At 33.1% G+C, this 17,363-nt stretch overlaps 1 protein-coding gene across 6 annotated transcripts in view; it reads left to right on the forward strand.

The window, feature by feature from the left end:
- Positions 1–17,363, forward strand: part of ZC3H13 (zinc finger CCCH-type containing 13) — a 92,689-nt gene that overhangs the window by 14,000 nt on the left and 61,326 nt on the right. For all 6 annotated transcript variants that reach the window (XM_077158266.1, XM_077158268.1, XM_077158271.1 and 3 more), the window contains 3 exons: positions 6,777–6,885; positions 11,510–11,649; positions 12,244–12,404. In XM_077158266.1, coding sequence (XP_077014381.1) covers positions 6,777–6,885; positions 11,510–11,649; positions 12,244–12,404 — 410 coding nt within the window. The remainder of the gene's footprint in view (positions 1–6,776; positions 6,886–11,509; positions 11,650–12,243; positions 12,405–17,363) is intronic.

Below are 17,363 nucleotides of genomic sequence, written 5' to 3' on the forward strand. Positions count from 1 at the left end.
GGTTGTTTTGCTTTTAATATAATGAGATTGATCAGTGGGTTCATTTGTTTTTACCTAATCGTTTTAGTAACTACAAATTATCATTGCCCAGATCCATTATGGACTGAGAAGTGATGATAGTCTTATTTTATCTTTTCTTCTTCTTTTATTATCTGTGATTACTCTGTAAGAAAGAACTTGCCCTCCTCAACCATTTGGTTACCCATAGATATAGTTCATATAGAAAGGCAGGATAGATGCTTGATTCTTACCATTATTTACCAGTTCATAGAATTAGTTTTTCCCTAGTATCCTCCAGAAGTGATCAGTGTGTATGTATATATCTGTATAAAAATGTATTTTTTCTTTTTGTTTTGTTTGTTAAAAATATATACTAAGTTAAAGGGGAAATGGCCAAACCTCAAAACCAACATTGATAAGAACAGTATCAAAAGGGCACAATCTAAAATCATGCTACGAAAGTATTATTATCTGGTTTAACTAAATGTACATCTTTTTTTCAATTCTATGATTGACAAGAGTGCTTCTATGACACATGGAAGACACCAAAGGTGAAGTGATTATTATTTATCTTACAGTATACAAAGATAGAACTACCTACTTTGGAAAAAAAAAAACAGTCATATCTGAAATAGTTTACTGTTTTGCCATGAGTTCCTGAGTCCCTACAAACTTCAATATATACAAATAGTTTTAATCCCTAGCATTCTCTTAAAGGAAACCACATTAAATAAAATCCCAGGTTATGTGAAAAAACACTGATTTTATCCAAACAAGTAAGTTTTACATATGGGGCAGGATTTGAAAACTCATTTTAAATAGATTGTGGCATGGAGTGTTGGAAGCAGGTGGCCCCCACCTTGGGCCTGAGCTGGCATGGGGCTGTCCCTGCCCTCCGCCTCCTCCAGGAGCCTGCTGTCCTTGAGCCCTAGACCAGCCAGGTCTCCCTTCAGGCCCTAAAGGCTTGCCTTCCTCAATTCTGCATAGAGAGGAATTGAGCACAGAAACTTGCAAAATCGATTCTGAAAAGGTAAGAAGGCAAAATGGCCCTCGTGGGGAAGCTATCCATTAGTCATGCTTGGCCCTGCCTGGGGTGGACACCAAGTGATCCCCTACCATCCTCATTTTCCTGACCATTCCTTAGGGTTGCTTTCCTAATAAAACGCGATATTTCCTTCTAGGGAGAGCAGTGTCACCAAAGATGACGCAGATTATTTATTTTCAGACTATTATCAGTGTGTATTTTTATATTATTATGAACTCAGATTTTTATGTATTTGATGTATTTCAATTCATTGCAGTTATACTTTTTTGTAAATTAATAGAACTTTATTTTTCAGACAGTTTTAAACTTACAGAAAATTGAGCAAATATTACACAGAATTTCCACTACCACCTGGGGTCTCCTCTGTTACTAGCATCTTACATTTGTATGGCACATTTGTTAGAATCAATGTACTAATGTTGATATGTTGTTATTAGCTATTTTTCCATACCTTATTCAGGTTTTCTTAATTTTTGCCTAATATTCTTTTTCTGTTCCAGGATCTCATCTAGGATACCATATTATATTTAGTTATCATGTCTCCTTTGGCTTTTCTTGCCTTTGACAGTTTATCAGACTTTCCTTATTTTTGATGTCCTTGACAGTTTTGTGGGGTACTAGTCAGTTGTATTATAATACACTTCTCAATTGGAATTTGATGTTTTTCTCACTACTAAACTGCAGTTATAGAGTTTTGAAGGAAGATTGCAGAGGTAAAGTAACATTTTTATGTTTTTATCCATCAGATGACTTTACTATGGATATTGGCTTTGATCACCTGGCTTTGTCAGGTTTTTCCACTCTTTTTCTCCTTTTCATACTGTACTCTTTGGAAGGAAGCCACTCTGCATGGGCATACTTAAAGAGTAGGAAGTTATACTCCCCTCTTTAACGTGAAGTAGCTACATAATTTATTTGGAATCGTGCATGAGAGATTTTCTTTTTCTCCCCCATGTATTAATTTATTCAGTCATTTATTTACATCAGTATGGGCTCCTGGATGTTTATTTTATATGCTGAGTTATAATCCAATACTACTTTATGTTGTTGCACAAATTGTTCCAGCTTTGGCCATTAGGAGCTCTTTTAATTGGTTCCTGTGCCCCTTTTGATATACCCCCATCAATGTGCTTCAGTAAGTATGTATGTGTATGTATTGTTCAGGTCTATTTTTATGTTTATCTTTAAGAACTTTCCTACTTTCTCTACATCTACAAGATGCTGCAGTTTTGTCTTGTATGTTTCCTATCCCAGTTCTACAATTGGCTGATTTTTTCCAAGTCTTGGTTCCTTTTGTTGTAAAATTGTATTAGAACCAAAATCTGAATGCTGGTTATGTTAGTTGCCATTGGGGTATTGTTTTTTTGTAGGCTCTCTCTGCTGACAGAGTGAATAAATATATACATGTATACTTATTGGTATAGATACACATATCTATAAATGTATCTGTATTCAACCATCAGTATATCAAAGTAACCATGAGTTCTTGCTAATGTCTCCAACTCTAATCCATTATCACTATTATTAATTTTTTATGCACAAATTATCCCTTCCTAACTAGTAGCAGGTCTTTATATTGGAAGTCTTTGAAAATTTTTACCTTATTCAAGTGTAATTTACAAATAATAAAATGTATGTTTTTAAAATGTATTGTTTGAAACTTAACAAATAAATGTACCACCACGTAACTACCACTACAAACAAGATATGAACATTTCCATTAATCCAGAATACCATCTCATGCCCTTTTATAGTCAGTAACCTGCTCTCACTATAGATAATTTGCTTGTTCTGGAGTTTCACATAAATGGAATCATATAGTATATCCTCTTGTGTCTCAGTTCTTTCACCTAATGTTTCTGAGATTCTGCCATGTTGCCTGTTTTGTTTCTTTTATTGCTGGTTAGTGTTCTATTATATGATATCACAGGTTTATTCATTTACCAGTTGTTGGATATTTGGATTGTATACAGTTTTTTGGCTATTGTGAATAAAGCTGCTATGAATGCTTGTGTACAAATCTGCAATATGATTAAATATGTTTCTTTTGAGTAAATAACCTAGAATTGCTATAGCATATGATATGTGTGCATTTAACTTTAAGAAAACACTAAATAATTTTCCAAAGCGGTTGTTCAGTTTTATATTCCTATCCACAGTGGGTGTGAATATTGCATTGTTTTAATTATAGAGCCTTCAGAATAGGTTTTGATATTTGATAGCACTTGTTTATTTCTTTCCCCTCACCTCCCATTCCAATTTTTCTTGTTCTAGGTTTTCCTGCCTATTCTTGCTTCTTTATTTTGCTAAATGCATATTGTAATCATTTTATCTAAGTCCAGAAGAAAATTTATGGTCATTTATTGGTATCACATTACATTCATAAATTTAGTTAGGAAAAATTGACCTCTTTTATGTCTTCCTATCCAGAAACATGGTATGTCTTTTCATTTGTTCAGGTATATTTTTCTGTCTTTCAAGCATTTTCCTCGTGTAGGTTTTAGACATTCCTTAGGCTTACTTCTAGGTATGTCTGCGTATACTTATTACTGTTGTATGTGTAGTCTTCTCTTCCTTTATATATATATCTTCCTTATGAAGATTCTTGAATTTTCTGTATTGCCAACTACTTTATTGAATTTTCTCATTGTAGAAATTTTTCCTTTTTTGTGTATTTTCCAGGTAAAGAATCCCATTACCTGCAAACAGAGATAAATTTACACCTTTCTTTCCAATTCTTATGCCTCTGATAGCTTTGGCTAATACCCACTACACATTGTGAAAATAGGGACATCCTTGTGTTGTTCCCACTAATCTGCTCTTGTCCAATTAAGGTGCTTGCTTTTGAGAAAGTACCAGTCAATTTCTAGTTAACTGAATTTTTAAAACATGAATCAGGTATTAATTTTTTTGTGAAAATAAAAATTTATTTCTAAAACATAACATTTTAAACGTAACATTTTCAGCTTTTTTTTTTTGACAGTTTAAATATTTTTGAAATTGGCCTAGTCATATTGAAGGAAAGAATTCTTATTTTGTGGTTGGGGGAGCACAGTGGGAGAACATAGGTTGCTTCTTACAGTGGTGAAGAAATCAGCACTAGGAATAGCAGAGTTATAGGAAAGGAAACGAACGAATAGCAAGAAAATTTGGTTTTGATGATTTTAATGTGTTACTAAATCACCCAACCCTGAAGTTTGCCTTACTTCAATTTAGGTGAGAAAAATTGTTTACATAGTTTTTAAGGTTACAGTTTATTTAAATCCCAACAGCAACCCATTCTTCCCCCCCAAAAAGAAATGACTTTATTCATACAAGGATAGTTTAAATTCTGTACTGAGAGGTAGACAACCATGAGGTACTGCTTGGCAAGCCCTGGATTAATTGCTTTATTGAAGCACATTGACAAATTAATGCATCCAGAGAAGATCACAAAAGGATAAGAGTTATGAAAATCATGAAATATGAAAGTATGGTAGGCATATTGGGTATCTGGCTTGGTATAAGAAGATATTTGAAAGACTGAGTAGCACTCTCTCTAGGCCAACTCAACAGGTAAACTCACTGCCCTCCCCACTGCTTGGGACATTAATCCCAGGGGTGTATATCTCCATGGCAATGAGGGACAGGATTCCAGGTATGAGCCAGGACCTGGCATCATCTATTGAGAAAGCCTTCCTTACCCAAAGGAGGGAAGAGAGAAATGAGACAAAATAAAATAAAGTTTCAGCAGCTGAGAGATTTCAAACAGAGTCGAGAGGTCATCCTGGAGGTTATTCTTATGCATTATATAGATATCCCTTTTTATTTTTTGGTGTACTGGAGTGGGTAGAGGGAAATACCTGAAACTGTTGAAGGGAAACTGTTGAGTTGTGTTCTAGTAGCCTTGATTCTTAAAGACGATTGTATAAAGATAAAGCTTTTACAGTGTGATTGTGTGAGTGTGAAAACCTCGTGCTTGATGCTCCTTTTATCCAGGGTGTGGACAGATGAGTAAAAAGATATGGATAAAAAAATAAATAATGGGGCAACAAAGGGTAAAATAAATTGGGTAGATGGAAATACTAGTTGTCAGTGAGAGAGAAGGGTAAGGAGTATGGTTTATATGAGTTTTGTCTTTTTTCTTTTTCTTTTTCTGGAGTGATCCAAATGTTCTAAAAACTGATCATGGTGATGAATACACAACTATGTGATGATATTGTGAGCCATTGGTTGTATAACATGTGTGGAATGTATGTGTGTAAAGATTTCTCAATAAAAATATTTTTAAAATTATAAATAAATAATGAGGGGATAAAGGGTAAAAAAAATGGGTAGATTGAAATATTAGTGGTCAATGAGAGAAAAGGGTAAGATGTATGGGATATATGAGTTTTTTCTTTTTTTTTTTTTCTAGAGTGATGCAAGTGTTCTAAAAATGATCATGGTGATGAATACACAACCATGTGATAATATTGAGAGCCATTGATTGTACACCATGTATGGAATGTGTGTGAAGATTTCTCAATAAAAATATTTAAAAAAATAAAAGGCTGAATAGCAGTATTCAAATATTTAAAGAGATATTATGTGGAAGAAATACTAAATCTGCTTTGTATCATTCTCGAGATAAGGACTAGTCCTAGTTAGTCGAAATTCTGAGGCTGTATAAGAAAGATATAATCAGTGTAGGAGGAATTTTCCAGTAATAATAAGTGTCTGAAAATTGAGTTTAGGAAATGGGGTCGTAGGAAGGGGTAGTTCACTTCTGAGCTAAGATTTTTTCTCTGAAATTCTTGTAACAGAGGAGTTTTATAACTACAAATAGTATAGAAAAAATTTTCTGCAGAGGATTGGAGGTTGAATTATGTTTCTTACACAGACTCTTAGACTCCTAACATTTTATAATCTTAGTTACTAATCCAATTATTATGATATTGATTCTTAACCGTGTTAACCCCAACCCTTCCTTTTTATAACTGATTCCTCGGTATAAATTTCCTTACTATCTGAAAATAAACACTTCAAATATACTTTGCCATCTTTATCTTATGTAATAGGATATTTAATTGAATTTTTAAGACAGTCATTTTTGTTCTTTTTTGTCTGTACACTGTTATACATGAATAAAATGTAAAACATTCTGATTTTTAGCTGTATTACCTATGTTATTTTAGCTCCTTTTTACTTTCATCAAAATACAGAAAATCTCTCCTTTTTTAAAGCATTTATACAATTCTTAAAAGAGTTTGTATTGAACCTTAGGTGTTTTGGAAAGTGTTAGTATCATAGAGTATGACCAGTCTTTGATCAACAATTATTCTTGAGAATTTAATCCTTTTTTAGCCATTTCTGGATATTTAAAAATACGGTTATTTAACCTTCCAGTGTACTTTGTTCATTTTCATATTGACTTTTCAATAGTGATTTTCACATAGAAACTTAGTGATGATAGAATATCAGGTTATTAAATCATTGGATTAGCATTGTGCATTTTAAATTCTTAGCTATTCCTTACATTTTACCAGATTGTATATAAATATTGTTCTTTAATAAAATGGATTTAGGGTAGTCTTTTCAATGGTTACTGTAGTAGAATTGTTTGCTTACTCTATTTATTGGATAAGTGACTGCTTACAAAACTTATTCTTTGATGAAATGGAGATGAGTGAAGTTAAAAATGTCCTGTTACAGTAACTGCCTCATTTAGTTTTGAAAATATCTAGTAATTTGTACATATGTGCTTTTTTAGAAAGAATCTTCAAGAGGGAGACATAGGGAGAAGGAAGACATAAAAATCACTAAAGAGAGAACTCCAGAAAGTGAAGAGGAGAATGTAGAATGGGAAACTAATAGAGATGGTGAGTTTCAAAATCTCTTTATTAATTTTGATTATTCACTTTTGAGTCATTTTGTGGGCTTGAAAACGCCTTTCAACTGTGATTTCTGTGTTGTGTCAGTACCATCTTATAAGACAGAAACTAGCATGTAATAATAAAACTGTTTGCACTACATTTTTCAAAGTCTCCTTCCTCTTTTTTTCCCTCTAGAATTTTATTCTACAGCCTCATAGTCCTTTGGTATTTTATTATATTTATATACTTTTTAAATTCTCAATATCAGGGGCAAAAAAATAAATTTATGCATGTTTTACATTAAACATCAGGTTTTAAAATTTTGGTTTTTGAAATTAGGTTTTGAAATATTAGGGACCTGGGAAAATTATTTCCAAGAAATTATTAACTTTCATCTTTCAGATTAAATCAAATTCAGGGCTGGTCACGGCGGCTCAGCAGGCAGAGTTCTTGCCTGCCATGCTGGAGACCTGGGTTTGATTCCCAGTGCCTGCCCATGAAAAAAAAAAATTCAAATGACAGTTAAGTTCCCAGACTTATTCATTGAAAATTGGCAAACTCACCTTGAGTCATTGCCAGTCTATATGCATTTGTTTTCCATACAGTGTCTCTTCTTCAGTTCTATGACTTTTTGAAAGATGAGCAGTCTAGCATCACACAGTCAAATATTGAGAAAGGAAACCCATGTTTATTGACTGCATTGGGTGTGCTGGTCATTTTAATATAGTTTATATAATTATTAATTCAGTAGCTTTCCTACTGTATTTATAGATGACAGTAGCTTTCCTACTGTATTTATAGATGACAAAACCAAGAATTTAAGCAACTTGCACAGCAGTTGAAAACCTAGACAAGGGGTGAGCTGTAGGCCATCTACCTATTTTTGCAGATGAAGTTTTATTGCAACACAGCTATGCCTGTTTGTTTATATATTGTCTATGGCTGCTTTGGGCTACAGTGGCAAAGAGTTGAGTATTTGCCACTGAGGCTTGGGAGCCTGCAAACCTAAAATATCAATTACTATGTTTAAGAATGAATTCTGAAGACTTATAGACCAAGATTTGAAAAGAACCTTGAATGATTCGCCAGTACTTAGAACATCACTGCTTTCTATCAGTACAACTAATCTTGATTTCTGACCACCTCTATTCTAAAACTGCTCTTTAGGGCACCAATAATGTCCTATTGCTAAGTAAAGGGAGACACAGTCATCTCTATCTTATGTGACATATCCAAGAGCTCTTGTCTTCTTGAAACACTGTCGTCCCTTGTCTTCCATTTTATCACTCCTTATATTTTCTGACTCATTGAGCAAGCTGTTTAGAGGCTCCATATTCTACCTGTCCCTTAAGTGTTGTTTCCCAAGGTATTTTGCTAGACTTAAACTTCAAGAAAATCTAAAGTGATTTTATTACAAGAGGCTTTTATAGAGAAAATTTTTTAAAAAAATAAGTAATTTCTATAATAGTAGTTTTATCTAAAACATTCGTTTGGCCACTTCTTATATTTTCCTTTGACTGAAATGCACAGGTTTTCATCATTGTGTGTTTCTTTGGTTTAAGAGTTTCTGTTGCAGGAGTATTGAAGCATTGAGTTAATCACTTCAGTCCCCAGAGGGTTAGTCTAATAAACACTTTTTTTATGGGTTTACCTTCTGCCTTTGCAATCCAAAACAAACAACAATTTTATTTAGATGAAGAAGAAATGGGTCTATAGCAGTATTTCTCAAACTTTTTTGTTTCAGTACAGTTTTGTACTCTTTTGAAAGACCCCAAAGAGGTTTTGTTTCTGTGGATTATATTTTTCAGTAGTTACCATATTTGAAATTAAATCTCAGTAAATTAAAAAAATATTTTTTACTATTTACCAATGATAATATTAAACCCAATATATATTTTGTGAAAAATAACTGTTTTTCAGAGTAAAAGAAGAGCAAAATATGGATGAGGAATGACAGTGTTTTACATATTTTTGCAAATCTTTTTAATGTCTGCCTTTTAATAGGTATCTAGATTTTCATGTCTCTTTTATATTCAGACTTAGTGGTTTCACACAGTATGTGGTTTCTGGAAAACTCCACTGTATATTCATGGGAGAATGAGCAAATGCTCTTTCTTACTGTGGGAAAATGGTGATGAAAAAGAATTTTCACCCGTCAGACCGGCAAAGATGAAAAATATAGATGCTGTCAAGTAGGAGCTTACATTAATAAATTTGATTTGGAGGTCAGTTTGGTAATAATAATAGAAATTGTACTTAACCTTTGATCCTATAAATCTAGTTTGAGAAATCTCTCCCAAAGAAATAATTGTACTTGTAAACCAGGGTAGGTATAAAAATGTTCATCCAAGAGCTCTTGGATATGTGGTTTTATTTATAACAGCAAAATATTTCAAAGACTTTAACAGTGTGAATGTATATTCATTATTAAAGATGAATCAAGTGCTCAAATACAGTCTTTTTAAATCCTTGTACATAAACCTTTAATATATCTGTTTTAGGTATGAATGTTTTTTAAGATCTTTACCCATATTGCTTAATTATTTTTCAGGATGAGTGTACTCACTAGTTTACATTGCTATCACCAGAGAAAGAGTTTGCCCTTTCTCTGTACCTTTGCCAACACTTAAAATTCTAGTTAGGAAAAAAATGTCACTTTAACATCTGAAAAGTCATGCACCACTTAAATTTCTTTCTCTCCTTTTATGAATTGCCCATTTGTGTCCTTTTCTCATTCTTCTGTTAATTGGTAAGACTTATATATGTATAAATATGTCAAATTTTTCTTATGTATTATACTTACTTTTCTGTTATATTTTCTTATAAATCTCTGTCTTGTTCAGTAAGCCTTTTTAGTTATGATTTAGTATTTTTCTGATGACATAGAATAATTTATATGAATCAGTTTTTCATAAGGCACGTTGCAACCTCAGGTTGCAAGATACAAGAAAGATTTTCTAAATTTATTAAATGGCTTCAGACTCTGGTTTTTGAGTTCAGCCTATGTTTTTTTCTTTATTTTGTTGTCAAGATATTATCAATTACAATATGCTTACTTGTAAAGTCCATCTCTTATAGGCTACAAGAATGTCTTAGTTTTGATTATAGTAGATGTGTCTAAAATAAGAATAAGTAGCTCTGAGTAAACTACTTTGATTAGGTGGTTGGAGATTGAGGATTAAAAGCCAAAATCAGCATGCCTTTGATGTGTTCTCTTCCAGGTAGCAGTTTTTAGTTGGCGAAGATCTTATTGGTAATACTTTCAAAAAAATTGTAAATCATCCTTCTCTATTAATTCCTTACATTTTTAGCCTTGGTATTTGGTTATGGAATTTTGTTCATCCATTATTAACTTAAGAACATATTCAAACCAGATCATCGAGCCCTGTTTTTCACTGATGTAAGGTGTCCAGTGGCATCAAAATAGCAACAGAGATAGCCATTACTTAATTAAAAGCTGCATGCCCTTAAGTATTTAGTAAATTGCTTTCTAACTCGAAAGCATGATTTTGTTTTATATATTCACTGAGAAATTGTCATCAGACTCCAGTGTAAGATGAGTAATGAAGTTCATTCACCTAGATAACAAATACATAGCTACCCTCTCAATCCCCAAGCATAAATGGATAGTTGACTTTCTAATGCATTTGAACTGTATGTGAAAATGTCCATTTTCTTGTGCTGTAAGCTGTCTTTATTGTTTTTTTAGTTCTTCGTTATGTTTTTTAACCTGTGGTAAGAAATAGTGATCAAAAGTGTTAAAAGTGTAGTTTGAGAAGGCATCCCAGCTTGTGGTCAGCCAGCCCAACATGGTCGTGCCTGAGAATAGAAGTCAGTGAAATCCTCTCTCCAGGCTTTTTGGCATTAACATCAAATGAGGATGAGGGGTTGGGTGGCAGTGTCAGCAGCCATTGAAAAGTCCTATATTTTGTAATTAAATATTTCTGCATACCACTCTCCCTTTTCTTTTTAACTAACCTTTCTCTTTTATTTGGAAAAGATGAATGGAAATAGAAGCAGCACATCAGATCCATTGAGAGTCAAGCTGTTATAAAAAAGCGGTACAGATCACTTGTATTGAAAGTGATATAAATTCTTAAAAAATTAGCGAATGTACATGTTGGTATTAAAATTAGTTATCTTTAGTGTTAGATGTAAACCATTGTCTTAATAATAGCAAATCAAGAAAATCATAGAAACATTGTGGCACACCTATTTTAGCTGCTTTAGTAATGATGAATTTTTAAGAAAATGATGGCGATAATGAATCACCTCGTATGCAGCATGAAATGTTGAATGCTTTAACATCTTTAATGCTTTAGAGTATAGAACTAAGTGCTATAATTGTATCTTTTTAAATTCCTAACAAATAAGCAATCCCAGACAATGAAGAATCACTTCCAAGAAACCTAGGAACCTTAAAAATGTTTAACTTTTCATAAAGAAATCATCCATGGCAGTTTTAACCCTTTATAGAAATGCCATGTATTTCTTTGATCTTTTAGAAGTCTGTTATTCTAATGTAAGAATCCTCCATTTACATTTTTTGAAAATTAGTTGAATACATTTTCTCTATTCTTTGTTATGATTAATGTAGTTTCTGACAAGTAATGGAATTTTTATTTTAAAGATTCTGACAATGGAGATATTAACTATGACTATGTTCATGAATTGTCTTTGGAAATGAAGCGTCAGAAGATTCAGAGGGAATTAATGAAGCTTGAACAAGAAAACATGGAGAAGAGAGAAGAAATTATCATTAAAAAGGAGGTATGCTATGTATTGAAATAAATATATGGTAATAATTGACATCAGTATTTTTCAGAGAACTCTACATCTTAAGTTATATTAGGATATTGAGGCATTAATCAACTTAGTGTACATCAGCCACTTCCTATATGTTAGTCATCGTAATCATCACATAAATCTATTTGATAAATAGAAGATATTTTTGCTCTTGAACAGATGAACAAAACTGAGGCTCTAATTACCAATTAACGCAAAATAGGATTTGACTTTGTCTTTTTCAGGTCAATGCTTTTCCTTGAATACCTTGTTTCTTTTCTAAAGAGTAGAGCTGTAATTCACTTGAATATATCTTGTGATTTTTCTGAGGGGATTTTGAAATTTCATAATTTTAGTTTGCTTTTTTGGTATTAGTTTTATGTTAGGCCAGTTAATTAGCGTATTTTTTATAAGCTTGGGTTAGTTCAGGAGCCAGACTTACATCAATAGTTGGTGGCTGTAATGGCACTTAACATTTAATCTGAATTTTGGTGTGATTTGGAAATATGTGTTTTATTGTCTAATTATAACAAGCATGATTAGAGGAGTTTCTCAGTTGACCTGCTAATTTTTTTAAAGGTTTCACCAGAAATGATCAGATCAAAATTGTCTCCGTCACCTTCTCTAAGGAAGTCTAGCAAATCTCCAAAGCGAAAGTCAAGCCCCAAGTCTTCATCTTCAGCCAGCAAGAAAGATAGGAAGACATCTGTAGTATCTTCTCCCCTGATTGAGCAGCAGAGGTCAGTAGGATGATAAATAGTGCCAGAATGAAACAGTTTTTTTCCTGAAATCATGTTAAACAGAGTCATTTAGTCGATTATGAAAGGATACATTTAGTATTTATGTGAGCTTTTTCCCCTAGAAAAGAGGTGTGAAGTATTTTAATTAACAAGTAAATTATAAAGGACAATAAAAACATTTATGTTACATCTACATATGAGTCAGATCATTTTACTTTTTTAGAAATAAAAATATAACATATTTTCTGTCCTTTTTGAATTTGGTATTTATGATTCTTGTGCATGTGTATTTATACTTTCACATTAGTATGTGTTATTTTACAATATATAGTGTTGTTTTCATTTGTTTCTTAAGTATCATAACTCTTTTGCAATTCACGTTTTCACTTAACATTTTTTTTTACATTTATCTGTATTTACATGTAGCCCAGTTCATTCATATTAGCTTGTATATTATTTATTTATCTCCTTTTTTTTTGCTGAACATTTAGATTTTCTCCAGTTTTTAACTATTACAAATGTCTTTATTTGCCACAGCTATCACAAATATCACACAGTTGGGGGTGGGGGGGTTGGCCTACACAACAGGAACTTATTGACTCACAGTTGTTGAGGCTGGAAGCTCAACATTACAGTTTTCACAAAGTTTGCTTCCTCCTGGAGTCTGTAACGTTTGGTGCTGGCATACTGCAGTCTTGGGGGTTCCATGGCTTGCGTCTCTAACTCTGTCAGTTGGAGAGCTCTCTCAGGCTTCTACTGACTTCTGGCTTCTTCCGTGTCCCATATCCTTTGTTTATAAGGACTGCAGCGATATTGGATTAAAGCCTGTTCTCATTGAGTTGGCCACACCTTACTTAGTAGCATATTCAAAGGTCCTATTTACAAATGGATTCACACCCACAGAATTGGGGGGTTAGGACTTCAATAAGTCTTTTGTGGGGAACATAATTCGTCCCAACTACAAGCTGGGCTCTAGTGAACATTTTTCTTCTTGACTCCTTGTGTATACAATCAACATTCTTCATAGTATGTACCTGCAAGTAAGAGAATATTATTTAGATTTATTGTAGTATCTAGTTGGAGAAATAAAAATAGCAGTGATTAAAGATGATTACAGTGAAGGATTGAACTGAGAATGATTTAGGAGGCTTTTACATTAAATGTTACTCTGTACAATTTTATTTTATTTTAATTAAAGCACCTATATTAATTTTATTATAAAAATCTAGAAACCTCTTCTAACCTTTATTTTAACCAGTTGGCAATTCCTGTCAGTCTGAACCCATGATGACGCTTGTCTCCTTTCTTCTAATTTCCATAGGCTTTAACCCTATTTCAAACCTCAATTACTTTTCGCCTAGGTTATTGCATCACCCTCCTAATTGTAATCTATTTTACTTACTGCTTCCCCACCCAAACTGTCATTCAGCTACCCTAACCCATCGTTTTAACAGATGGTGCCAGAAATTTTAAAAGTGCAGTTCTGGTTAGTTTGTTATGCCAGTGAAAAACTCCGTGGTTTTCTGTTCTGTAGAATGAAATTTAGATTCCTTAGAAGGCACTGATAATTTGATCTTTTCTGTCTTTGCTCTTGTTTTTGGCAATACTTCTTCTTATCTGCTCTCAATACTTCAGTGTCTAGCCCAAATTTACCTTTTCTGTCAGGTTTTCTTATTTTTCTTAATTGCTCTCAATTTCTGTTCCACCTATCAAACATTTTTTTATACCTCCTTGATATTGAATCGTCTTTGCAGTATACTTTAGCTTTGGCACACATGTTTCACGATCTCTGTTAAATCCAAGCCCCTTGAAGACTTGGATCTTCCTGGTTTATTATTGTCTCCCACAGCACCTACTTTGCATAGATCTTTGCATTGCACTGTTGCACTAAGGCACTTTGTAAAGTTGGCTTCATCCTCCCCTTTGCTTCCAGGATTGAGTAATTATTGCAAAGGGATGTGAAACAATGTGAATCATAAAGAGATGCAATCCCCCTCACCCTTTCTTTTTACCCTTGTGGCTAATCAATTATGTAATTTTTCAGTCTTTATTCATTTCCCAGATAACCTGTATACCAGGAATACTCTTTCTACATATTCTCATTGTTTTTTTTTAATTTTCTTTATTGTATAATATAACATACATACGAAGCGAAGAATGAAGAAAAGCAGTAATTTTCAAAGCACTCTTCAAAAAGAAGTTATAGGACAGATCCCCTAGTGTTTATCATGGGCTACCATCCCGTCATCTCAGATTTTTCTTTCTAGTTGCTCCATAACATTGGAGGCTAGATGGAATATATAAATATTTTCATTCTTTCTATCCATAAAATCTTTGAAATTTATTCTTTTCTTAGAAAGTTTTGAGAATTATTTGAATGAAAGGTTAATTTCATCCTGTGCCATTTCATATAATCTTTTCTTACTATTTTATTAGTAGGTTACTAATAAATAACAAGAATAATTACATTTATTAACTGTCATATTTCCTGAATTTTAAGATGTTCACGTTTAAGATGTACCTTAATTTAATAATAGGAAGGAAAGGCCTGAAAAATATTTCATTATTGTCTTTGATGTATATTTTAGTTGTGACACACATTTCACAATCTCTGTTAAATGCAGGTTCTTTTACACTATCCAAATTCAAGCTTTATTTTAGAATATAACTTTAAAAAGCTTTTATTATGGTAACATATACGTGTACATATATATACTACAAAATTTGCCATTTTAGCTATTTTTAAGTGTACAGTTCATTGGCATTAATTGCATTTGTCAATGCTGTGCTGCCATCACCATCATCCATAACAAGCTTTTTTCATCACCCTAAACAGAAACTCAGTACCCATTAAGCAATAAATCTGCATCTCCCCAACTGCAGCCCATCTTCCTGACCCCTGCTAACTGGTAATCTGTTTTTTTGTGTGAATTTCTTTATTTAAGACATGTCATATAAACAAGATCGTATGGTGTTTGTCCTTTTATGTCTGGCTTATTTTACTGAACATGATGTCTTCAGGGTTCATCCATATTGTAGCATGTATCAGAACTTCATTGCTTTTTATGGCTGAACAGTAGTCAGTCAAATGTATATACATTTTGTTCATCCATTCATCTGTTGGTGGATACTTGGATTGTTTTCACCTTTTGGCTATTGTGAATAATGCCGCTATAAGCATTGGTGTACCAGGTTGAGGCTCTATTTTCAGTTCTTTTGTGTATGTACCAAAGAGAGGAAACCTAGGTAATATATGGTAATTCCATATTGAACTTTTTGAGAAACCACTAAATTGTTTTCCTCAGCATCTGCACTATTTTACGTACCCACCAATGATGTAGGAGGGTCACAGTTTCTCCACAGCCTCACCAACATTTGATATTTTCTGATTTTTCAATAATAGCTATTCTTCTAGTAGGTGTGAGGGGTATCTCATTGTGGTTTTGATTTGCATTTCCCTAATGGCTAATAATGTTGAACATTTTTCATGTATTTATCTTTTCATGGACTTACTGGCCATTTGTATATCATCCTTGGTATCCTTTGTCCATTTTTTAATTTTTAAATTTGTATGTCGTCCTCAAGTCCTTTGTTCATTTTTTAATTGTACTGTTTGTATTTTTGTTGTTGAGTCGCAGAAACCCTTAGATACATAATGTGCAATTGTTTCCTCCCGTTCTGAAAGTTGTCTTTTCACTTTGTTGAGAATGTGCTTTGATGTATTTATTTTGATGAAGTCCAGTTCATCTATTTTTTCTTTTGTTGTGTGTGTTTTTTGGTGTCATATTAAAATAAGAAGCAGTTGCCAAATCTGAGGTCATGAAGACTTACCTCTTGTATTTTCTCTTGAGAATTGAGGGAAAAGAATGTTGACTCTAAAATACTATATCCAGGTAAGCCATTGTTTAGGTATGAAGTAAAGACGGTTTTGGATGCATAAGGGTTCAAAGTTATAGGAAAGATAATGGTCTATTCAAAAATCAGTTGCAGGTAGATTGAAGACTTATATATGAATGGTAGGCTTCCAAAATTTTAGGTCATCTTTATGATCTCAGAGTTGGAAAGATTTCTTAAACAGGACTCCAAAGATTTGAATGAATGCCTACCAATGATTCTTTTTTTTTTTTTTTTAACATGGGCAGGCACCGGGAATCGAACCCGGGTCCTCTGGCATGGCAGGCAAACATTCTTGCCTGCTGAGCCACCGTGGCCTGCCCCCTACCAATGATTCTTAAGATTTTGTTTGTAGAGAGTGTAATTGTGTGTTTTTTATTGGTGAAAGTCTGGAAGCCAATCAGTATGAGATAGTTCAAAGAAGTCATGGTACATCTAGTCAAGGAAATTCTGTACAGTTTATAAAAATGATGACATGAATCTTTTTTGTTATAGGGAGATCTTGAAACTGTATTTAGTACAAAAAAATTCTACAAAACATTGTAATGGGATATTCATTGTTTGTGTGAGACATGGAAAAAGTCTGGAAGTATGTTCAAAATGTTGACAGTGGGGTAGTAGAATTATAGGTGGGTTTTTCTTCCTGTGTCTACTTTTCTATATTTTCTGCAGTTTCAATTTTTTGTTTTGTTTACAGTGAACACATTTATAAACTAATAGTACTTCCTACTATGTAGAAAATGTGCAGGTCAAGCACGTTTTATCCTTTTGTTTATTTTATTGGAAAGTCTTATATCCACTCACCCCATCTTTTCTCAAAACCTGTCCTTTAAAATTTTATAATAAATTGTATTAACAAATAAGTGACAAGTAAATTATTTGCTCATTTCTGTTTTTTTGGGGGTGGGTGGGTGAGGGGGGCTAGTATTGATTTCTCATATGCAAATTGTGAAGGATCATAACTGAAAGGATTGCTGCCTTTAAAAAAAAATGTGCTTTATTTATTATTACTCAGTCATAAAAAGGAATGAAGTACTGATACATGCTACCGTGTGGATAAACCTG

The sequence above is a fragment of the Tamandua tetradactyla genome, chromosome 4 (assembly GCF_023851605.1).
Source record: "Tamandua tetradactyla isolate mTamTet1 chromosome 4, mTamTet1.pri, whole genome shotgun sequence".
Lineage (NCBI taxonomy): Eukaryota > Metazoa > Chordata > Mammalia > Pilosa > Myrmecophagidae > Tamandua > Tamandua tetradactyla.